This window comes from Calypte anna, chromosome 6, assembly GCF_003957555.1.
Source record: "Calypte anna isolate BGI_N300 chromosome 6, bCalAnn1_v1.p, whole genome shotgun sequence".
NCBI classification, from domain to species: Eukaryota; Metazoa; Chordata; class Aves; order Apodiformes; family Trochilidae; genus Calypte; species Calypte anna.
The window spans coordinates 7,562,627-7,587,013 of record NC_044252.1 but is presented as its reverse complement, the minus strand read 5'-3'; the positions used below and the strand labels follow the sequence as shown (position 1 = coordinate 7,587,013).

At 37.9% G+C, this 24,387-nt stretch overlaps 1 protein-coding gene across 3 annotated transcripts in view; it reads left to right on the top strand.

Moving 5' to 3' along the window:
* The window catches only part of LDB3 (LIM domain binding 3), a 117,356-nt gene that overhangs the window by 22,342 nt on the left and 70,627 nt on the right, over positions 1-24,387 (top strand). For all 3 annotated transcript variants that reach the window (XM_030453752.1, XM_030453751.1, XM_030453750.1), the window contains exon 3: positions 15,024-15,175. In XM_030453752.1, coding sequence (XP_030309612.1) covers positions 15,024-15,175 — 152 coding nt within the window. The remainder of the gene's footprint in view (positions 1-15,023; positions 15,176-24,387) is intronic.

Genomic DNA, 24,387 nt, shown 5'->3' with positions numbered 1-24,387 from the left:
AAAGGGGGACGCAAGTTATTTTTTACATTTTGTTAAATAGATGCAAATATTATTTTTTACACTACTGTGCCAGAAATGTATCCATTGAAGCTCAAATGCTTTAATCCTTTGGTGTTTGTTTCACCAAGAGGTTACACTTCAGAAAGCTTTTCCCTCAGAGGTGGTAAAGTGTTTAATGACAGATACCCTGATGATCATGAAATACAAGCTACTCTTACCATGATGAGGCAGGATTTCGTCAAACTGGGTAAGCTTTGGTTCTAATGCTGCACCCTTTAAGCCTCTGCTTTTTTAGACCAGTCACAACATATGCTCTCTTTAAATCCATCAAACAGTCCTGCATTCACTCTATACCCTATGTTCTAATGTCAAAGCAAATCTATGTTCTACTTGTGGCACCTGCTGTGGCACATACTTCAGCTACTTTAGGGTAGTACTAAGCATACCACCATACTTAAAGTCCTGTCAACATAGCTGTGATAAAGCCCCTTTGGAAAATGTATAGCTTCACCCTAAAATAATCATTTATCATAACTCATAAGGGAGAATTAATTGGTATTTAGTTCTTGTAATAATTTGGACTAGTGCCCTGCATGAAACAGGGCCTTGTATATAAGTACAAGCCTCATGGAATCATAGTACTTTTATTTTTAACAAGGCAAAACAATTTCTGTTATGAATAAACTCTATTTTTAAAAATATATCTAAGACAGTCAATATATAAGCAAATGCCATTGCACTGAATACTGTAAATCAGCCTTTGGAAACATCAAGCTGTATTTCTAGATACTATCATAGGTTAAATTACAAGTTTATAATGAAAATAGATGAAAATTTTTTCCTTTATTAGTATCTACACAATTTAAAGGGTGTATTGTAATACTACTGTCCTCTATGGAAATACCTGTAATATGAATTGACAAAGACTTTATCTATAGCTTATACAGATCCCTCAAGCTCTCTGGCATGTTATATATTATAGCTGAATTTGAGTGTGTGCATTATCTACACATGGATTTTTTTCCCAGTTGTTTGTTGTATTTATTACATTAAGGGAAACAAAAAAATGTTTGTATGGGTAAGTGTGAAGTTACTGTCTTAGTATTAACTCATGTTAACCTAGAAGTTCCTGTAGTCATCCCTTCCCACTGACATGTTTAACTCTGATACCAGTCTCTCCTAAATCCATTCTACATATCTTTTTAATGTCTCTCCATGCTTCAGAGGTTTGTCCTGACAATTAGTTGCTTAAGGGAACTGCAGATAAATGCAGATTTATCATTTTGATCCTACGGAGCAGTCTCCTGAGTCACTGTTGCTAACATGGGTTTGTTGTCTGCATTCTGCCAACAAAGACATCTCCAAACTTCAATTTATGTTGTTTAACTTTATATGTACTTAAAAGGAAATATTTTTTTTTTTTAATTTTATTTTATTTAAGATTGCAAGGGCTGTGTGCTTTGAGTGTTCTTACACTGGAGAGAGAAAGACTTTCTGGTACAAGGAGGAGGCTGTGCTACTCCTTGTCTTTTTTAAAAGTGAGGTGTGAGCCCTCCCAGTGGTCTCTCTTGAACAGTGAGTTTGCTGTGGCCCCAGCCACAGCCATTATAGAGGGAGTTTCAAATGTAAAGGTAAGAAAGATGGACTTCTGAGTTGTTACTTCTGATAAGGAGAGCAGGAAGGTTGCTCTTTAGCAAAGGAGACAGTAATACAAACACCAAGATGCCTGCAATTCTTAGTTTGACTTCCACATTCATAAAAGCAACAAATGTTAATATAAAATGTTAGGGGGAAAAGAAGAGATTTTAGAATTCTATTTTAAGTTGAAGATACGTGTTCCAAATGTTATTTGAGACTAAATCGTTGATTCTTTGCCTGAGGTGAAAATGCAAACTCTGATTTACCATTACCAGGCAGCTCTGCAGTCATTTGGAGTTCTACAAAGCAATTAACAGAGAAACTGAAACATTTGCACTGGAGAGAAAAACTTTGTCCTAATAATGGGGAATAGGGACCATATTTTTGCAGTGCTCAAGCTTTACTTCTGATTTGTTGACAGCAGAGAATAAAGTCCGAAGAGACAAGTTTTTTTGTCCTCCAAGCTAAGGCTGGAGGACACAGGAAGAATAGCACAATAGAACTAATTTCCTGCATGAAACTTCTTGACTCACTAGCTTCTGCAACAGCTTGATTCCCACTTTACTTGGGGAAGATACTTGTAATAATGATGTTTCAAAAGCTGTTGATTTTAGCAGTTTTGTTCTTTGCCCCTCCTTCTTAAGATAGTCAGACTTTTGATACTCAGACTATCAGCTCTCCATTGTTTTGGCTTTTTTTCTGAGGGCTGATTATCACTGTACCTACTCATACAAGCACAAGACTTTCTAATTGCACACTGATAAAGCATAAACAGCACACAGCCTTCTTATCAGTCTTTACATAAGATAGGCATGACTTTGTGTCATAGCTGAGTTGCAGCCAGCAAAAGCTCAGCTTGAAAGCCCAGTGCTTTTTCTCTCTGGACTATCACATTGCACATTCTTCCAGGGTCATGCATGATAAAAAAAAGTTAAGGAGCCTCCAAAGGGAAGAGATCCAGTCTTTATTGTCTGTGGAGTTTTTACCTCCATACTATCACTACAAATCTCTTCGCAAAGGCTGCAACAGATGCTAGAATTTAGTGCCTACACTTCAGGGTAGAGAAGTGTAAAAGTTTGAATGCTTTCATGTCAGTTCTGTTTGTAAGCGGTATTCACACAGCGTACTAGAGTTGAATGGGAACAGTTTAGATATTTTGGAGAATGAAGACTCTGTCTTTTTCTTCTCTGACACATCCAGAATCTTTTAAAATATGAAACAATAATTTTTTTTCTTGTCTCGGTTTCTTTTTTTCTTTTCTATCTGTATTTTCATTAAGTGCTCATTTTAATACCTCAGTGATTTCTTTATACCAGTCTTCTGTCTCATTTGCCCTAAATACTGTCTTGTTTGCTACTCTGAGAAACATGTCGATTCTTTATTCACAGTACTTGTATTTCCATGAGGTACAGGACCAGGGAAGGTCTGGGCCCCAATCCTGCTAGGCATAGTACATATGTGTAAGAGAGACTTCCATGTCTCACCATTTAAGGCCAGACAAACTAAGTTCCTCAAATTGCTGGTGTGTCTCTTTTTTGGAGATTACAGATACGTAGATTAACCTAATCTACATTTTCTCCGTGTAGTTGATGAAATAGCTTTAATTACTGATTTTAATTATTATTATTCCTACGGCACTGGTGGTTGCTCCAATTTGATGATAAAATTTTGCTGGTAGGTGAAATGCTCTTTCCAGTAGTGAATCAATGTTAAAACTGACTAATAGGTATCTTTTTCTAGTTCTGGCTTTTGATAGTTGTTGAAGTACCACTATGAAATTTTTGCTTTCTAGATACAAAATCCAAGATTAATGTCACTGTGTGGAACAGAAAATACTTCTATTTGAATGTATGCTGGTCTGACCCATAAGACTCATTGGTTCTCTGGAACTGTGAAGAGAGAATCCACTTTCTGTGGATTTTGTCAGACATACACAGAAAATGGAACCAGAAGGTAGAAGGTGAATTTCTATCAGTTCTGGAAACGATACAAGAAGGTAGAGAGGGGAGGAATGCTATTGAGAAGAAAATGCCTGTCACCAGCTGAGAGAACCAGATGGACATAATCTGTGGTGCTATATAAAATGTCTACTAAAAGTTTGGGAGCATTTTCAGACTTTATTAAAATGCATATGTTGCTCCCATATCATGTATAAAAGTAAACTTTAGAGCCTCTTGAAGAGCTGTATAATTCTATAAATAGAAGACCCATCCTAGGATAAAGAGAGATTACAAGCACAGCTCCATTTGGCACTTCTGTCTGCCCCAGGAATCTCCCCAGCTGCCCAATAACCATCCAAGCATTCTTAATTTTCATTTGTTACTGCTTCTTGGTATCTGAAGTTAAAAGTTACTGTTGATAAATAAGTGAATATTCACTTGGAGAAATGTTTGTTGCTGCCATTGCTGTTGGCGTAGGCTTGATGTGTAGCACATCAAAGTTCCATCCCTCGCAGTTATTAAATATTTTATATTCAAACATAATTCATGAGGCTAAGCAACGTTATGGGACAAGATGGTGTGAGAGAAGGAAGATTATCACAAAGGGAAACAAGTTAAAGATAAAAACTAGGGAGCCAGTTATCAGTTCAGTAATATCATGGTTTAAGAGGGTTTAGAGAACCTTGCCCAAGATCAAACTCTGGCAACATATTAAAACTCCAAAATGCCTACAGATTTTGTTTGCACATGGATGTACAATTCTGAAAAATATTACTGTAGATATAGCTGCTTTGAACATAGAACTTTCATGATTCAATCAGTCCTAATTCTGGCTGGATCCAAGATCTGCATGTTGGTATTAGGTAATACATCAATCATCTTTAAAGACATTTTTACTTTATGCAGTCAAAAATGTCCCTTTCATTTAGCCATTCAGATGCTTGCTTGGTCACAAAAGAGAGTGATGAAGCTCATTGTCCTGTAGTTTAGCTAAGTCCTAATTTGAGATCAAAGTGGAGTGTTAACATATTCCTATGTGTTCCTTTCATTCCTCATTTATGGTTTAATAATGGTTTAACTAGCAGCAGGAATCCCTATTAAAATAACTGTCATATTTTGTCATCTACACAATTATTTAGCAGTTCATTTGGTGCCAGATGAAGGAAAAAAGACAAACTGGTCACAGAAAAGTGGGCCACCTTAGACTTTCTGAAATTCTTTCTTGGTCAAAAAACTACTTTCCTGCTGCCTCCTTTAAACCAGTTATTTTGACATAAACCACTGCAGAATTTAGATTCTAATGCAGCCAAGGATAACACTGTTTTGAACTTGGTTGCATTTCTTCCATGAACTTAAATAGATGTCCTGTGAACATTTATTCCATAACAAAATATATAATCAGATATCATATTCCGTGTATTTACTCTGGACCAGGAGAGGTAAATTTCTAATATGGACATGGAGACATTTTGAAACTTGTTGTGGCTAGGTATATAGCTCATTGCAACCTCTGCTTCCAGGGCTTCTGAGAAAAATGTCTATAGTTATGAAGGAATGGATTAAAGCTTTGAAATGGAAGTGAAGCACCGTGCAGACTAACTTTGTTTTGCCCAAGCTATGCATAAATTACGCAGCGTGATGGTCTGTAAGGAGTTGTGCTCTGAATCAAGGGTGAGTGACTATCATAAACTAAAAATTAGAAACACATTCATCTAGATAAAGTCTAGCTAAATATACCAAGCAGGCTAATATATAGATTTTCATAGTTAACTTATGCACCTTTGTTACCTAAGAATAGTTATTTAAGTACAAACATGGAAGCCATTCTTAAAGAACTACCCTAAGCTCCTAATCACTGATCATGCTGCCAAACTGGTAGAAATCTTTATGACTCACTGTTACTTTCTTTCCAAGTATAATTAACTAACTGAAAGAAATAGGAATGTACAGAGGAGTGAGAGTTGGAGAAATATATGTAGTATGCTTCAAGGTCCTACCTGAAACACTTACTAAACCCTGGATGCTTTGGAAGAATAATCCTGCCTTAGCTTGGTGCTGCTTACATCAGTAAATGGTGAACACCAAATTTAGATGAGAAAAAACAGGAGAGAAGCAGAATACCTAGGAAGGAATTGGTAGAAATGCTGCTCCCCAGGTTAACATGGAAAAATATCACTCCCCAGCTGTGTCACAGGTAAATCTGCAGCCTGTGTTTTGTAGACAGAATGTGTTCATTCACAATTCATGGTTGTGTACTTTGCTCTTTGTAGTTAACACAATGGAGGTTTCTTTTTCATTGAGCCCTTGGGAATGTAGTACAAAATAAAGTTGAAGGATTCATTAAGATGGCATCTTGCTTAGCATTCCCAGTGCCAACTGAAAGCTCTCTCACCCTCACCTGTTGATCACCAGGGTGAGCAGCTCAAGAAGGTGAAAAGCTGTCCACAGTAGCATGACAGCTGGCTAGGAAATACTGATCAGGCTTCTCTTCCTGCCTTAATACCTTCTTTCAAGTGCCAGTTACTGGTCATGGTCTTTGAATGTTGAAATCTCCCTCCTCACACACATGTGCTGGGTAGCTCCTCAGGGAATTCAAAACCTGTCATCAGAGATGGCAGGATCAGCTCGTCCACAAGGGAGTGCTTTGGGCAGCTAAAGGACTGATGGATGAATGTTGACAAAGTAGTTAATGCATCTGCTGTTACTGCTGGCAAGGGGTCCAAATGTCCCAAGAATAAATAAGTTCTGTGAAAAAGTTTCTAGTTTTCCTGTTGGGGAAGTAGTTATGTTTTGCTAACAATATTGGGAATATACTGCTGAGTGGGACGGTAAAGAAAACAAATAATAAAATACCAGTCCAATAGCCATATCACTCTTTAGACAAGATAAGAGGTAAAACAAGTTGCTTCCTTTTTAAAAATTCAGATTATGTTGATTTTTATTATCATTTGTCAGTCTTGTCTCTGCAGTCTTCAATGTAGCAAGTTCTCTCTCTTTTAGATTTGAGATTTTATCTAGGTATTCTAATTATTCCCTGTTAAATAAATGTGGTTCCTGTGGCTTGGTAAGGGAAGTGACATCTCTGTGTTTGATCAAGATAAAAGAAACATCCTCAGTCTCTAGAACTTCTCTTAGTTTCTGAAACATCCAGTAGCTGGATACCTGTTAAATGTGTCAAGATGGTATTTTACCTGCTACATCTTTAAATTTCCCAGGATCCTGCTGAGATAAGTGGCAGGATGTCATGGTATTTACTAAACACGATCCAACATATTACAGAAGAAATTTGCATTGCACTTTCTCAGGGAATTTCACTTCTGGATTGTGAAAGTTCTTCACTTTTTGAAGTTTGAAACCTGTACTTTTGTTTATTTTCTCACAGAGCATGGGTGAATGCTACAGGTATGAAACAGTAATTCCTGTAGATATGGAGAATGTTTAATGAGTAATTTATGCTATGTAGTGGATGGTTAATGCTGGGCCATCCAACTAAAACAGATTCACATTGGGCAATATGGCTTCTTCAAACCTTAGACTCAAAAGTAGTAGCACAATAGCAAGTGGAGTTTCTGCAGATTTAGTTTTGACTTAACATCTCTCACTGTGGACATGTGCTACATTTCATCTTTTCACAGAATTGCCTTTCTGTGCATAGTGTCCTATTCTAGCATCTGTAGGTCAAGCATGGAGTTGAATACTTCATGTTTCAGGTTTAGAGACAGGACTGCTGATTGCCGTGTCAAACTGGCAGCTTGTGTTTTAGTGATCAGAGAATTACTCTCATGTTATTCTAGTGGCCAGGAAAAAAAAAAATTTAAAATGCACATGTGAAGAACAGTTAAATGTAAGCCTACATCAACATTATAGCACCCTAATCAATGCACACATGGGAACAAAAGAGTCACACATCAGTCAAATCTGTGCTGGAACCTCAGGACTTAAGTGAAAGTCAAAGCTATTTTGAGTTGTTTAATATCAGAAATGGGCTGCAGCCACTCACTGCCAAACTAAAACTCTCGGTATAACCTCAAATGCCCTTCTAGTCAGGATTTATTGTCACTGAACTGATCAAAAACTCTTCAGTTATAAAGTATTATGGTCTTAGTTATGTACAATAAATGCATTAAGCAGAATGAACTTGGGAAAAAAAAATCTTACCATAGTGACCAATAGCAAAAGACATAAACTGTTCAGTTTATTGCTAATGTTTGTAGGGAGAGACAAGACAAATGGTGTTTGTATGAGGAGGGCATAAAACTGTACAGAATGTTGGACTCCAGAAGCTGACAGCTGTGAAAATGTGGAAGGTCATGTTAGTGAATGAGTCTGCCTACTTGAAACACAAAGAAAGATCCTGCCTTATAAAACTGCCTTAAAATGAATTATATTTTTAAAAAGAAAAGTAGGGAGAAGGAAGGGGAACGTTTAAAAAGATTTGGCTGTCCTGATCCTGCAAGCACTTGCAAACTGAGTGTAACTTAGCTTCAGGGAGTTGTCCTGAGAAAGTCCACAGAACTGGTCACACCCAGAGGGCTGCCAGAATACTAAGGAACCTCAGTTATGTTCTCAGTTTTGATTTGCATTAAGGTTATTAAAGTGTTTGAACTAAAGAACTTACTCATTTCTGAAAAGCTGTTTTTGTAAGAAAACAATCAAAGTCTATTGTTATATGACTGACCTCTTTGATTCCATTTCATTTTTGCAAGACCCATAGCACACACTATCTTGGCACAGCAGTGCTATAGTGATGCTGAGAACAGACTGAATAGGTCTAACACCTATTTTTCGATGAAGACTGGGAGAACAGAGATTTCTAGTAGTCATACCATACAAGATTTAGAGCTACATAGTCTCCTGGCTATGCCAACACATCCAATTAAAAAGCCATATCCATGTTTCTACTATCATCTATATGGATGATAGTATAAAGTAGTCATGCTTCTAACAGGCTAAGCTGCAGACTCCAAAATATTTCCTTTTAATTTTTTAAACAGTGGATTGAAAATTCTGCAATGAGATGATGTGGAGTTGAGGCAGGAAAGGGACTGATCTTCTTTCCAACCTGGGACAGGAGCATTCACACCTGAAAAAAATCTCCCAAAGCCTTACCTAGGGCAATCCCCTAATTGCCTAAACAGGTCTTTTCATTTCCCAGCTGCAAATCTTTTGCATTTGGCTTATTTTCATCACCTGGGTCTATTTAGCTTGACACGGAGGGCAGGCTGTCTGTCTGTCCTCTTCCTTGAAGAGCCTATATATTGTGTATGAATAGCAGCCTTGTGAATTAAGCATTAAGTAGAAGGAACTGGTGTTAGTTGAGGTGGTATCATTCCAGCGTGGGCTGGCATACTGGTGACTGAGGTAAGCTGGTTTGTTCAAGTGCCAATAGCCCTTCTGCACTTCCAGTACAGATTTTAGCACAGCATGTCCTGAATTGTAAGTGCTTGACTGGACATTGCACAAAATCTCTGTGCTGCTGTGGCATTATGGCTCCTGGTACCCAAGAGGGGCAGATTAAAGCTATTTTTGGTGTTCTCACACGTACTGTAATCTCTCTTCCTAACTACAGATGAAGCATAGCCTGAGAGGCCACTTCAGAGTGCCTCTGCAGCTTGCCAGCTCAGCTCTGTTTAATCTAAATGGAAGCTCCTCTAAGTGTCAATGGCATATTTTGCAGATGCCATGGGTGTTCATTTAAAGCAGGTTTTATTGTCAGTTGTTCATTAAACACAAAGAACAGAAAGGAAAAAACCAACAGGTAAAGTCTGGTAGTAAATTAAGAACAGAGAGACATAGTCTTCAGAAAAATTGTAGCTGCAAAATGGTGTTTATTGTATGTGCAAAGACTTTGATTTCCAGTTTCCTGCAGTCCTCTGTCTTTGCATTTAATTGGTCTTTCTTAGCAATAACATATGACACTGAAAGATATGAAAGGCATCATCAAAGAGGTGGGATGTTTGCTCAGTGGTGTAGGTTATCTAGGCTGTTTCTCTCTTTGTTCCTGTTTTATGCCTTCCAGCAATATGTCAAATGAAATGATTAATTTCTGCTTGACAATTTACATCCGTGGATTGTGTTCCTTTACTTTGCTGTTTTTTTCTTGTCCAGAATTGTTTTCTAGTTTCTAAGAAAATGATTTTCCATTTGGAGCTGTTACACCTTTATTATGCAGCAGGGATGGAAATGACTCATTTAGGAAACAATAATAAAGATTTCCTCAATTAACTTCCTCACAGTGTGAGGACAACTCATGTCTCCAGTTCAGAGATAAATACTCAGATTCATGTGGGCATTCACCAGATCAATGTAACTGTTCTGTGGTGGGATTTCAGAACATGCTTCTACAACTTCTGGTATTTAGTGCTGCTCTATGTGAAACAAGGAAGTTTTGCTGCCACTCTCAGGCACTGTAAGGCTCAATGCTAGAAAGCCTATGAGGGTTTGTTTGAAACATCCCTACAGAAACACACTTGTGAATGTTTAACAGAGGGAGATTTAAATGCTGTTTTCTCCATAAAGAAACCATTTCTCTAGTGATTATTAATGTCTGCCCATTCCTTTTCTTGTAATACCATGTAATAGTTTTGGGCAATTGAACTTAAGTCCTGTAGGATTTCTAGCCCTTCTGACTATGGAAAGGAACATTTTATTACAATATTTTCTTCTTTCAGAAATCCTGAAGAGTAGCAGGTATTTGTTCACAGAGCTTTTAGCGTATTTCTAGTGCTAGTGAATATTGACTTGATTCTCCAAAATGTTTTTAAATGAGAAGGGTTTAACTGATTGATATTGGGACTAGGGTCAGGAAGTGGTCAGAAATAGCTCCAGTCCTGGAAAAAGAAAGAAGCCCTGGCTAGTCCTGTAAGCTGCCATACTGATGCCTTCTCAGTTGCATGGGCCTCTCCATGTATTTTTGTCTGTCTTGTAAATCAGGAGTTCCTTGGGGTAGGAAAGCTTTGTCCATCCATCTGTTTATACAAGCATTCTCATTAGTTTTTTAACACCGAGCCATTCAAATGCTGCCTGATCCCCATCTCTTCCCCTTTGGAGTATATCTGAGGGGGCATGGATGGGCACACAGGCTGTTCCCAAGGTGGCGTAGCAGCTGCACTCCCAGTACACTGCCTCCCAGAGCTCCTGCTAAGTAGTATTTCCTCTGAATCCAGTGCAGACTTAATTTTTAGGGCTCAGCTGTCACTGCCCTACTATATATTCACCCAGTCTACAGTTCTGCTCACAACAGAGCGTAGTAAGAATTCTCTGTAGTACACTGAAAGCAACATATGCTACTCCCAGCCTGCCCACTTGCTTTAAGCTGGAGGTATTGGAAGTCAGATATCTTCTCTGTAGGAAAGTTTGTGAGGGCTGAAAATTCCCATCTCTGAAACAGCAAGTTTTCCTTGGCTTTTTTTGAGAGAGGTGGAGGATGTTTGGCTTTTCAGGATGTCTGTTCTTGGGCTTGAGGTCCTAAAGAAATACTATTAAAATTAGATGATGTTGTCAATGGTATGCTGGCTTGCATTTTGTAAATCAGTTGACAGAAATACCTTGAATCTCTGAACATCTCACTGTAGCCTTAAATAAAGGCATTTACAACACCTAGCACCTGAAAACTATCTTGTAATTGAAAGCAAGTAAGTTAAGACAAAGATTTTTCCAAATAGTTCTCTTTATGCCTTCTCCAGAGTTATTTTAAGACAAAAAGCATCGGTGGTCAAAGTGAAAAGTGCATATTTGGCATAGAGATTATGATGTTTATCTTCTTTTGTTAACAAGAGAAGCTAAGAAGAGAGTAAACCAGGAATTTAAACTGTCTACACAGATGTGGCTTTTCAGTCTAAATTCAAGGCTTAATTAACATTAACCCTTGTTTTAAAAATATTTTTTAAAAACCTTTTTAAATAGAAAATAAGGATCCTACAAAGATACAGTGAGATCTTCCCTATTTGTGATTTTATCTAGTAAATCTTTAGTTGACAGAGATAAATTTTTCATATGAAAATACCACAAGATAAACACTTTGCATTCTGTTCCTTTCTGCTGGATCTTTAAAAATGGGAACAAGATAGTCTTGAATGTGCCTTGACACTTCAGATCTGGATGCCCTATATCTCCATCTGTATGCTGGTATTTTGTCTCCAGTAATTACTGACTCCTCTCTAAGTCTGCTATAAATGCATGCTGTGTGTTCAGTTGAAAGTCTCACAGAGAAGCCTGTTAGCTTCTAACTAAAATATTTTTTATAATTTTGTATTTTATTTTATTTTTTTTATTTTATTTTTTTTTATTTGAATATTTCACACAGATCATACATCCAGACTTTATTAATGTTTTCTATATAAAGCTCCACGGGATCAAATAAAAAAAAAATCTACATAACATGCTTTTAGCCAGTGGGAAGACTGGGGGATGAATTAATTATTTTCTGATGCAGTTTGTGGTTCTAAATTACAGATGGAATAAATTAGATCCAGCTTTTATACTTGTGAGTCTCAATGTCTACAAAGGTGGGATAAGCTGAATTTTGGAGGTAAAGTGACATCAGTGGCCCCTGAAGTGAAAGTTGGAAAGGTCAAGCTGTATGGTAGAATCCAGTCCAGAATTTGTTACCATTTGACCTGGCTGAAGAGATGACTGCAAATCCCTTTCTTTTCCTTTCCTTTTCAAATAAAGGAGCACTGGCTGGTAAGGCATAACTGAGACTGTTTTCTTACCTTTTCCAGCATGGTTCTTCTATAACTTCTTCTCTTCAGAAAGGGTGTTGCAATGGCCATAGTTAGAAAATTGTACTTATTATAAACTCAATATTTTTTGTTTGATACATTCTTTGGATTAATGGTTTTTTTGTTGTTGTTGTTTAGGTAGCGTTTTCTAAAAGTGTTAAGCAGAAAATTTCCCAAGAGAGTTAGTAAAAGCAGTTTGCTAATATAACTATCCTCTCCCTCTAAATCTGACTCTAATTCTAGGGCAGTTGTAGCTGCCTGCTATATCTATTTTAAGAAAAAACATTTAAATTTGGGGCTTAAGAAAGAAGTCAGAGAAACTGAGAGGGAAATCAATATGCTACAGCTATCTTAAACCAGTCTCAGATCCAGACTTCTTTATCCTTTCTGTGGAAGCTCTGCTTTTCGGGGCTTATTTTGTTTGAAGCATCACTGGGGGGTGAAAAGAGAGATGTCTGTGTTAAGTGAGAATTCCCAAATTAGGGCAGAAATTTGACTTTCAGTAACTGGGTTGATGAGCAAATGGGGGAGTTCCCAGTATTTGGAACCTGCTGCCTGGAGACTGGCAGTGTCAGCATTGCAGAGTTAGCATTTTCTGCATATTTGCATATTGCACTGAGGAAGTAAAAAGTGATGTCTTAGAGAAGTGATTTGTGAAGATTATTTATTAAAAAGACTTTCTCAAGAAGGCTCAAGTCTTGGTGTTTACCTGACTGGCAAACAGTTTATGTTAACAGAGAGAAATGATAAACTGAGGAACACTGAGAAGTGCACTGCTTGGTGAATCAAAGTCTTAGGGACTGATTCGTCTGAATGTGGCTGTTGTTCACATGTTTTCCTCACCTCTTATCCTACTGCAGGTTTTGCTTCTTGACATATGTGAGGGACTGAGCAGGGAAAGGTGTATGAGTATCTATATACGTGTAGGATACAAACAATCCATATCGGTTTTAGACCTCAAGATTCTGTGTACTGCACACAGTGCAAGTAAATGAAATGTGTAGAAGCTAATAGGGTAGGAAAACTCTGCTTGCAATATGTACCTCTTGTTTCCACTGATTTCTTTCCATGAGGGTGCATTAGATTGCAGAATAAAACTCCATCATTGAAACTACCACAAAGTATTCCCCCTCCCTCCTCCACCCCCCATTAATTCCTTAACATCAAAAAATACATCAAGGAGTGGCTTTGCCTATATCAGTCAACTTTCTAATTTGCATGAAATTAACTGTGGCCTTCCTTCACTCAAAAAACAACTATTATTGCCTTTATCTCTAATGAAAAGGTATAGAAAGCTGTCTCTTCCAGTCAGATCAGACCTGGGATGTTATCTGCGGTGCCTAATTCCAAAGTTATCGATATTTTAAAATAGATTAAGTGTTCAGGGTACTGTGATCTAGCACCCTGATATTAGAGTTTGTTTTCTAGTAAACGTTATCAGAATGCACTGTGAACTAGACTCATTCTCAATTCTGAGACCTTCTAACAGGGCTTTAAGAAAGATTTTTTTCTTCTTCTTTTTTCTTTTTTTCTTTTTTCTTTTTTTCTTCTTTGTCTTTCTAGTAGAAGAGCAAGTAGTCTACAGAACTGTTTTGGAATGACTCTTGATTTGAGTAGAAACACATAGGGTTTTCTTAGGAATTTAATTTCACCATTTCAGATTGGCTGAATTCACAGGGGAATTTTGGCTCTAAATCTGACAAATCTCTTATGTTTACAGTGCTAGAGGAACTGAGTTGTTGACTGCAGCAACAACAACAATTTTAGATCATTCCTGGGGTTTGTAAGGAGGAATGTAAGGAAGCAAGTACCTGAAAATAAGAGCAAATGCCTACCTATAGTTTATGTCCATGCCATTTTTAAGTTCTGAGTGCTGAGAGCAAAGAACTACTGTGATGTGCTCACTAAAATTTATCTGGCTGATGGTATGTGAAGACTTCTCTTTTAGCTGGAGATCCCTGCTGGAGTCTAGTTTCATAACTTGCTGTAACGTATCAATGTCATCCAGATGCAAGCTGAGAGAGGATTGTGTAAAATTGAAGTTAGGATCCCATCTGTTTGTAGAAGATGCAGTTCACAGGGTGTCTGGAGCTAAAAAACCATGATGCTGTAGCAAAGGAGCTGTTGTTTTGGTGGTTGATTTTGCAGTTGAAAAACTGTGGTTTCTTATTCCTAAAGGTTTCTTTGTCTTTGGCGTGTCAGGTCCATCAGTTTGATAAGGTCAACTCAGTTTGGTAGTGATCTGTTTTGGTAAAGGAGTTGTAGTTCCACGTGGGTGAGGTTAAATAGAATGATTCCTTATAAGAGCTCCTTATAAAAGAAACAAAGCATGTCAGAAGCCCCTTACACACATTAGTTTTGTCTGTTCAATATAATGATTTAATTTGGGTAAGATGGCTTTTAGGAGAAAAATATGATACAATCCTGCAGCAGGTAGTGGTTTATCAGTTTTTCCACTGCTGAGTGGAGTCTCTGTATACTACTCTCATATAAATAATAGCAATTATTTCCCTGGGAGTAGGCAGTATGGGGTGAGACACCTCAAAATGACAGTAACTACAAGTAGACGTTGTCTGGGACCTTTGCAGAAGTATGAATTAACTTTGGTTTTGTTTAATTTCCAGTAATTTTATTTTACCATCTGCACTATGAAACATTCTTGTGTTTTGTGCACAGAATGACTTCTGCTGATACAACTTTTTTCCTTTGTTTTCCCACACAGATCACCCCTGGCAGCAAGGCAGCACAGTCACAGATGAACCAAGGGGACCTTGTGGTAGCCATTGATGGAGTCAACACTGACAGCATGACCCACTTAGAGGCCCAGAACAAGATCAAGTCAGCCAGCCACAACTTGAGCCTCACTCTTCAGAAGTATGTTGATATAAGTTGAAGTCTTTGCATTCCTGGGGGCATCCTGTGAAACCTATGACTGACTGCCATAAGTGTTTTATCTTTGCCTGTCAGATTTATTTGAAGTGTTCATGGCATAGATATGAGATAGAGAACCAAAATCTGCTCTGATTCTTGTAGAAATCAGCATGGATTCTTACAGAAAATTGTATGGTTTATATGCCATGTGAGTGTGTTGAATTTAACCCATTGAATCCAGGTATAATCCTGTATCCATTTAGGCTTCTGTTAAAAATTAAATCCAACAGCAGTGTTTCTTTTGGTAATTCTCATGCTGACAGCATACAGTTTTGTTTGGTCAGTTTATGAATGACTGTTCTAGAAATGAGCATCATAACAAGTGTTGTGAGTGCATGGGAGGAACCTGTGTTTCACAGGATGGATAATCATAGCAAGCTCAGAATTTGTGTTAGTGGTCTGGCACCTCTAAGTTTGAAATCAGTTTCTCTGTATCTGACAGAATAAGAAAGATGTAGACTGAGTGGATGAAAAGAAGTCAGTAGAGCCTGGAGAGAGCAGACTTTCTCACAGAGATGTGAGATGTGTCCTCTTTTGCAGGACAGTTGCTTTTTGATGTGAGCTGTTAGTTCTCACTAGTGACCCATTCAGCCTTACTGCAGTTATATGGGAAAAACAAGTGACAGTTTTGTTTTTTGTTGGGTTTTTTTTTTCTTTTTAAGTAGTATTCTTTCTTAGATAACATGGGGCTATTTAAAAATTTTGCTCAGAGGCATTAAGCTGGCTTTCACTTTGCACAGTTCAGTATTTATACAATAAATCAGCATGTGATCTCAGCCAACTGACATTTGTATAGAACTCCATGAAAGATCTCTTATCCCAGTGTCTGGAACAAAAGGCATGCCCACAATATCAAGGAAGTTTGATTAATCTCACCTCAAAAGATCATTTTTCCTAGGCACAAATGAGTTAACTACATGCAAAATTATTCTGGCAGTTTATCCAGAATCCAGATAAATCCAGGTAAATCCAGAATTTACCATGAAATGTACTTTTTTTTCGAAAACACTTATTTTTCAAAGATTGCAGGGGTGAGAAGAGTAGTTAATGTGAAAAATATGGGAGCAGTCACTAATAACAGTCCTTTTCAACCAAATAAGAACAAAATAGGGGAGAGGCAAAATCTCCTGCGACTTGGTTACTGGGAAAATGACTGTGCCAGAAGATCATTTTTACTTTTTTAGGCATGGCTTGCAGCAGCAAAACTGTAGTGTAGTGGTTTACAAGTATGGAAAAACAAAGCTAGTTTCCATAAAGGCTGTAGAGATGGGTACACTCAGTTATCTCATTTGCATAGAAGTTTGGAAACGTTGGAAATCCTTTCAAATTGAAAAGTCTTATATGTGCGCCAGGAAATTGACTGTTGTGATGTGAAAACTTCAGTCCTGAACTTTCATCATCTTGGATATTTATGGGATGTAGTCATGTGGCTCTATAGAATATATCTCAAGTTTATGGAATGCCAATCTATTGCTTGGTTTTGCTGTTGCAGCACTGGAAGTAGAAGTGAGCTTGCTTGTTTGGTCTGTAAGGCCATGGAACAAGCAGTGGAACATGAAAACACTGAGACAGAAAGCTTTTTATTTTTCTAATGGCTCTTGGCTCTTAAGAGCGATGGCCTTTCCTTTTATTGATCCTGGCCATGAAGCTTTCATGAGCATTGTTTATAACCTGACACTTCAGACAGTATCTGCTGCTACTCACTTTTATTACCATGCATAAGTTCCCTGTGGAGTTTCTTTTCCAGGGTGGGGAGCTGGATATTTTTTACTTAGTTGTCAAGATAACCTCTACATGGTGTCAGCACTTGTGCAGGACATCAGATGTAGGAGAAGGAAAGCACTAAGAACATCCATTCATACTTGCATGCCTAAACAATGAGTGTACTTCTCTTGCTCTTAAAACTGAGTTTTTCTTCAAGCAGCATTAATCTGCACTGTTCAAGGTACATTGACATAGCTCTTCAGTGAGTCTTTAGTATGCAGTGCTGGCCTGCATGGTGTTCTCCAGGTTTTAATGTTTTACCATTACCAGAGAAAGACAGCTGTGGTCCAGTAGTGTGGAAAGGTATGGGACCCTCCAGAGCAGCTGTGTTTCCTTCAGTTTAGAAGACAAAAGAGGACATCTAGAAAATGAAATCTCTTTTGCTGAAGAAAAGAAAGCGGCAGTGAAGGGAGAAGAAAATAAATTTATTTGGCCATGGGGCATGATAGAATTCAGGCAAGCAAAGCTGATACTCTAAACCATCAGATACTGATGTAGATTCAGCTCGTTCCTTAAAAACCTACGTTTCTCTAGGTGTGCTGAGAAAGCATTGGTGCTAGATCTGCTAGACAATGCTATGGGAGTCTGTAATCATACTCTATAATGACCTGTGCTTGTGGTGGAAAAAAACATTGCTTTAAATCTTTTTGTGACCTCCTGGACTTTAGTTCCCAGTCATTTCTTGGTATCAGTTTCTAAACAGTTACTTGAGCTACACAGCTGCCTCCAGGCATTTTGGTTGTGGGCCAAAGTTCATCTTTAGCTGGTTGGCTGTCCCACAGCTACTAGGCCATCAACTTACTGTCCTACAGTGTTCAGTTCACAGGGGAGGAATTAAATGCATGTGAAATCTGTTCTTATTTCTTTTAAAAATTAAGAGTAAATGCAGTGCATGAGAGTGCAGTATTATTTGTCAACAGACTTCACTGGAACATCCACAACATTCATTTGATCTTAAGGAATCTGATCAGCCTCTTTGGAAAGGGTTCACCAAATGTACTGGCTTAGTTTTGGAAAGTGCTGTAACATGAGTGGGCCTCATTCTGCTGGCACAAACATTCCTGTGACACTCTCAAGACTCCAGCCTTGGCATCTCCCTGTGCTGCTGGGGAGGAGCAGGGGAGGTGCAGACTTTCTGTGCCTGATGATCATTGATACAACATCGATCCCCTCCCAGGACATGCCAGTGAGGGTGCCCCAATCACTTCCAGGCAGGCACAATTGACTGTCTTTTCCTGAAACTCATAAGTTATTTTCTATGGTAAAAAGGGAAAGTGTTAGAGACAAAGCTATGAGCGACTTAGGATAAATATTTAATAGCTTTCCTTTTATATGCAGCACCAAAAGATGCCTGATCCTGCAGTATTTATTTCAGGCCTACTATAAATAAAGCATGTGGTGACAGCAAACTGCAGGCAGGGGAAAGTTGGCAGTTATTGTAAACTGCTTTCTTTTGTGTGAAGCTGTGAATAGTAACCAATTCTGTGCATGTTTTACTTCTGCTGATGGGCACATTTTAAATCAGGAGCAGATTTAGCTGTGTTTATTCTCAGAAGAAATAGACGAGGTTATCTGTCCCAGTTTAAGAGTAATTTAAAATTATATAAACAATACTGATGAAAGCATGGTCTGAAACAGTGGTACTCAGACAACTCTGGAAACATTTCCTAAAAGCATTTTAGGAGAAGATCAGTAAAAACAGAGAATTAAAATGTGGATTTGGATTTTTTTCCCCTTCTTTGAATAATTCCATTATATGCATGAGACTAATGATGTTTTCTTTCAGGGACTGCTTGTGGACTAGAGGTAGATTCCGAGCCCGTAGGAATGTGACTTCTTTTTTTTATTTTTTTAAAGAAACACTAATGTTAGTGATGATTTGCTAGTGTTCAGCATTGTGAATGTCTCCTGCCATCCACTCTTGGAATGACTAAGGTTTTCCTGGTTGTTCCTGCCTTTCAAACTGAATGCCCAATACCAAATGACTGCTCCTGGGATGAGACTACAGCAACATGTTTACTGTCAGGAGTCTCACCTGGAACACAGTATCTAGCCTAGTATCACCAAAAGTTCAGGGAACATGGACCACATCACAGTTCCAGTCAGGATTTCTGAATTATTGGATGCAGAAGGGAGATAGTTTTGCCCAGATTAAGGTTATGGATGCCTACCTCCTGTCTGAGCACAGTAGTTAACAACTCTGCCTAAAGTGGTGACAAAACATGCCTTTTGCACTTGATAACATTTCTCTAGAAATTATGGACTCTTACCATATTTTCAAGTGCAAATGTGTTCATATTGTTATAGAAATATAGCCTGAAATTGGATTAGAAATAGGCTAAAAAACCCAATGAAATTATAAAAGAATAAAATAAGGAAGTGATTCCTTGCTGTATAATTGTTTCCCTTGAGTTCTACAGAAATTATTTTTAAAGATTATATTTTTATTTTATATATTTATATATATTTATATTTTTAAAGATTATTATTTAATCTTTAAAGATTATACTCAGAAAATACTGGCTAAGTATTGGAAAGAAACAATTAAAAGCTGGTGTAATGTTAGGTGTTCCATATGAGATCAGCTGGAATAATGATCTAGACTGGACCATTTACTGAAATCTGTGACCAGGTGGACAGTCTGTGTTGGAGCCCTTCACAGTTCACTCAGTGAGCACCTCAGTCTCAGGTACCTGTACTCAGAAAAGGTATTGCAAAACCTACCTGTGGAAAGATCAGAAAAGCAGAGTATACTTACACATATACAGCTGCATACTTGCTTTAACTGAATCACAATCACAAAATTTGAAGCAGATTAATAGAAAAAAGAGAGGAACACTAATGGTGGGTAAGACATCTGGTATTGATTAATTTATTTTGCTGAGAAATGGGACACCAGAACTTTTTGAGAGGTTGCCTCCTCAAACTTCTGATGATGCTGTGTACACAAAGCACTAAAAAACCCTGCCCTGCTAGTGGATCAAGGAGGTTACTGTGTATTACTGTGTGCTGAGGGAGGTGTTTCTCCCTCACTCCTTGTGAAATAGAGGCAAATCCCATTGCAATGCCCAGTTGTCTCTGAGCAGATATGAGAGGGTGCTAAGATATTTATTAGATGTCTGTCTAGCATTTGGATGGTGCTATGAGCTACTGGCTTTGAGCAGTAACATTTAATGTTGTTAAAATGAACAAGCAGCTTTTTCTGTGAAAACTGAAAGAAAATATCAATGTCAGTCAGCAAATATAAATATATTTCTGAAATGAGCAGTTTAATTGAGTGGACTGCTATTTACAGGCACTGCATAGTGTCCTTGTTAGTTTTAGAAAAGAGAATGGAAACTGTGGATATATGCCAAGGCTTTAAAGGGCAATGAAGTTTTCATAACGCTAAGATTGTGCTTAGGGATTAGATGTGGTCTCGGAGTGCTTATTTTTTTAACCCCCAATTCCAGCTTAGAGATGAAGTTTAAAATAATTGTTGTATTTGTCTGAGAAATATTCTCTGTTTGAGCTAAAGACAATCTCCATGTGAATCCTTTCGCATATTATACTGCACTCACCATGGAAAGGTCAAGATGAGTATCAGTCACGGGCACATCTCACCAGAACCAGTGATTTGGCACAGTTTATTAAGTAGAGGTGACAGCTGTAATCTTTCAGACAAATAGTTACTGGCTGCATTCTGCAATGAGGATGTTGATACATTACCCAAAATGTTACAGTAGACCTGGAGATCTCAATGTGCTGGGGCTGGGACCTTTTCTCGTTGATTAACACTGATTACCTTCAGCATGAACAAACATAAATGTAAATGACACACTTGAATCTAGTTGGATGATATAATATTTTCAAGAAGTAGAATACAGAACTGTTCAGCCAGGTTAAATACTTTACTAGAACAGTCTTGTAATGTACTATTTGCATATGTGAGGTTCATAAGCTTCCTTTGGATCCTATGAAACACTTGGTGGGTGTTTTTTGCCCACCAACCACTATAAAATCTACCAGGCCTTAATCTTTGCCTCACAGAATCATTACCAGTGGTGCTCCCATTATTTCTAACAATGCAAAGTTATACCAAGTTCAGTTTTGCCTGTCTTTCAGGCATCTTTTTGGGGTTGGCCACCTCTTGACAGAGTGCTCTCCCTGAGTGGTGTCAGTTGCAGCACTTACTGCCCTGCATTGCAGTAGTGACAGCTGCCAGCAGTACCTGAGCAATTCAATAGGAAACAAATCCTTTTGACAAGTCCTGGCTCAGTTTCTTGACTTAGCAGTGTTAAAATATGGAGTTATGTTTCCAGTCAAAGTCTCTCAGATACAGGCATAAGTGAAAACCTCTTGGAAACAGAAAACATGAAGGCCTAAATGAGGCAGACTGTAGTTAAGATCTAGTTATCTGTGTTAACTAATTTTTCTCTCCCATATATGTCAATTAGAAATGATCTGACAGTCCTGTGGCACCCTGTAAGGTCCACATCCTAGGTAAGAGGAATTACAGGGAGATCAGATAACTATGTATGCTCATCAGCAGCTTCAGGAAACTAAAGAAAGTAATTTATTGTCCAGGTGCTCACAGTGTCCTGTTAGGCTTTTGCTTTTTGAAAATGCTGAGTGGCAAGAAGAAAAATAAACTTCTTTGTCATAGTATTAGAAATATGGATTTTGAGAACACTTGAACTACTCTGTGTCTTTTGTGTGGACAGAAGGAAGTTACAAAACTGTGTATTACTCTTTTGTGAAACATCATATCTTTGAGGTTTGGCTGTGATTCTTGATTCTGGACGTGGCTCTTTAGGGTGATGCTCTACAGCAGTCCCCAGTGCTGCTCTGAAATCTGAATGACTCTCCCCCTTAAGATGCTGTTAAGAAGCCACCACTGCAGTGCTGCAGTGGAGCCCGGAGTGGGGGAAGTCTTGGGTGCACTGTCTGCATAGCAGGGGAAATCAGTATGGTTCCTTTTGGGTAATTTTCAGCCAAAGAGCTTACATAAATATTGTTTATGCTTGGTTCTTCAAAATTATTTATTATTATGTCTACTTGGGAAAGTTGAGTCACATCTCAAGATTGGGATATATATTAAGTTACATACAAGCACTGAATCTTCATTCAGTGCCTTTTTGCTATTCATTATTAATAACAGATTATTTGCTTTATGCTATTAGATCCTTTCACTAAAAAAAAGATTTTTCTGCTCTTCTTAAATTGAAAAATTATTTTATTAATTTAAATACTTACCTTAATTAAATTTTTTAACATCTCTCAGTAACTATAAACAATATAATAATTAAATAATTAATGGTATTTCACTGTGCTGAACTTGTATATTTCAAAAGAGACACTATGTCTGAAGGTTATATACCACTAAGCTTTGATCCTTCTCTAGTAAGTTTTGATTGTACTTCAGCCTCTTGCTTCTGATTCTGTAATGCCATTCTCCATAGCTTGGAAATTCACAATCTTAATTTAGCCATTTTTTAATTAAGGTAAGAACAGTGGCTTTCTTTTTATAATCAGTATCTGTTTGTATATTTTGAGTCTCTGAAGCATTGTGGTTTTGCCTACACTGTGCTGAAAGTACACTTCTATTCATTCTAATGTTTCTTCTGTGATTTTAAAACGTTACGAATTTGTTCAAATTCATGTATTTTTTCAGCAATGTTGATGGCAAAATAATCCCTCTATGCAAATTCCATCCATGGCAGCTTAAGCGTGTTCTAAAAGGGGATGAAATTTCCTGGGGATGAGTCCACATATCCTTATTGGTTACCTGAGTTTTTGGCAGCGTAAGAATCATAGAATGGGCTAGATTGGAAGGGACCTCAGAGATCATCGAGTCCAACCCTTGAACCACTACTGCTGCAGTTCCTAGCCCATGGCACTGAGTGCCACATCCAGTCTCTTTTTAAATATCTCCAGACACGGAGAATTCACTACTTCCCTGGGCAGCCCATTCCAATGTCTGATCACCCTCTCCGTAAAGAATTTCTTTCTAATATCCAACCTAAACCTCCCCAGCACAACTTGAGACCATGCCCTCTTGTCTTGCTGAGAGTTGCCTGGGAAAAGACACTGACCAAAGTTTTTTTCCATATATTGCTGTGGGTATGAACATTAGGTCTAGAAAGCATAATTGCCTGTCTTGCAATCTGAGTGCAGCACAAGCCAGGGAAATAATTAACAAATCAGTTATCCAGCCAAATGCTAATATTTGTATTCACTCTTGATATATAGAGAGAAGAACTGCTGATGGAAATACTTTTCAGTTTTATTTCGGGCACAGATGATATCCTGAGAGAAGGAAAGTAGGTCTCATCCTAGCCCCAAAGTGATTGTAGTTATATGTGAAGTGAAACATTCAGGATTCTGTCTTTACTATTCCCATGGGAGTCACTAAGAATCTTTGTGTCCCAGGCAGGACTTAGAAAATTGAACCATGATATTACAAGACTCAAGATTTCCTGACCTGATTAATTGTTTAGCTGACGTTTTCACTGACACATTACTGGTCTTAGCACTTATTAAATGGATACCTCAAATTTATAACCATGAGTAATATTTAGCTTGTCCCCTTTATCTCTCTTCTCCTTCACCTTTCCCTGCCACTGACAAATTGTCAGGAATATTGCTGCATGAAAACAGCCATGTCACTTGAAGCCCAATTCTACCTTCTTGGTGGTTTTTTTGTCCTGCTGTGTGCTCACCCACTGCACTCCTGAGTGACTCAATTTCAATTAGGTGATAAGTAAGGTAACTAAAAAGTTTTCTAAGCATTCTATCCCTATTCTAATCTGGTTTACACCTTTTCCATGCATTTTACTCTTTTATATATTCCAGGGGCTGAGTTATTAAAATGCTCAAAAATGTCTAAATAGGTTCTCACATGTAATAAAATGAAAGCCAAAGCTTTCTGCAAGGAAAGGAATGCTTGTTTTAGCTGTCCTGTGACTTAAAAAAGATAGACACTGACTGATGAGGACATGGAAAAAAAAAACATATGAAGCTGAAAAAGAACTATTATCTGTTAGATCCTGTCCTCTCTGCAAGTGCTCCCCTGAGGACACAGGTGAAATTGGCAGTGCATTACCAAATACTTCTGCAGCTCCTTTTAATGCAATTGACTCCTAATGAACCTTTTTTGGGAGTGCAAAGATACCACCAGGTAGGTGGGAACAAGTAGAAAATTTGACAACTGTATCAGCAGTGCTATCAAAACTGAACTGCTTTGCAAGACTACATCCATCATGTTTTTCAGCTTCCTTAAGAAAGAGAATCAGTATTGGAAGGGGAAATAGATGCATGGAAAGGAGGATAATTTTAAAAATACCAGAATTGTGTTCATTGCTAAAACTGTTCTGAATTTCCATTTTGAAATTACTTTTTTTAATTCCATT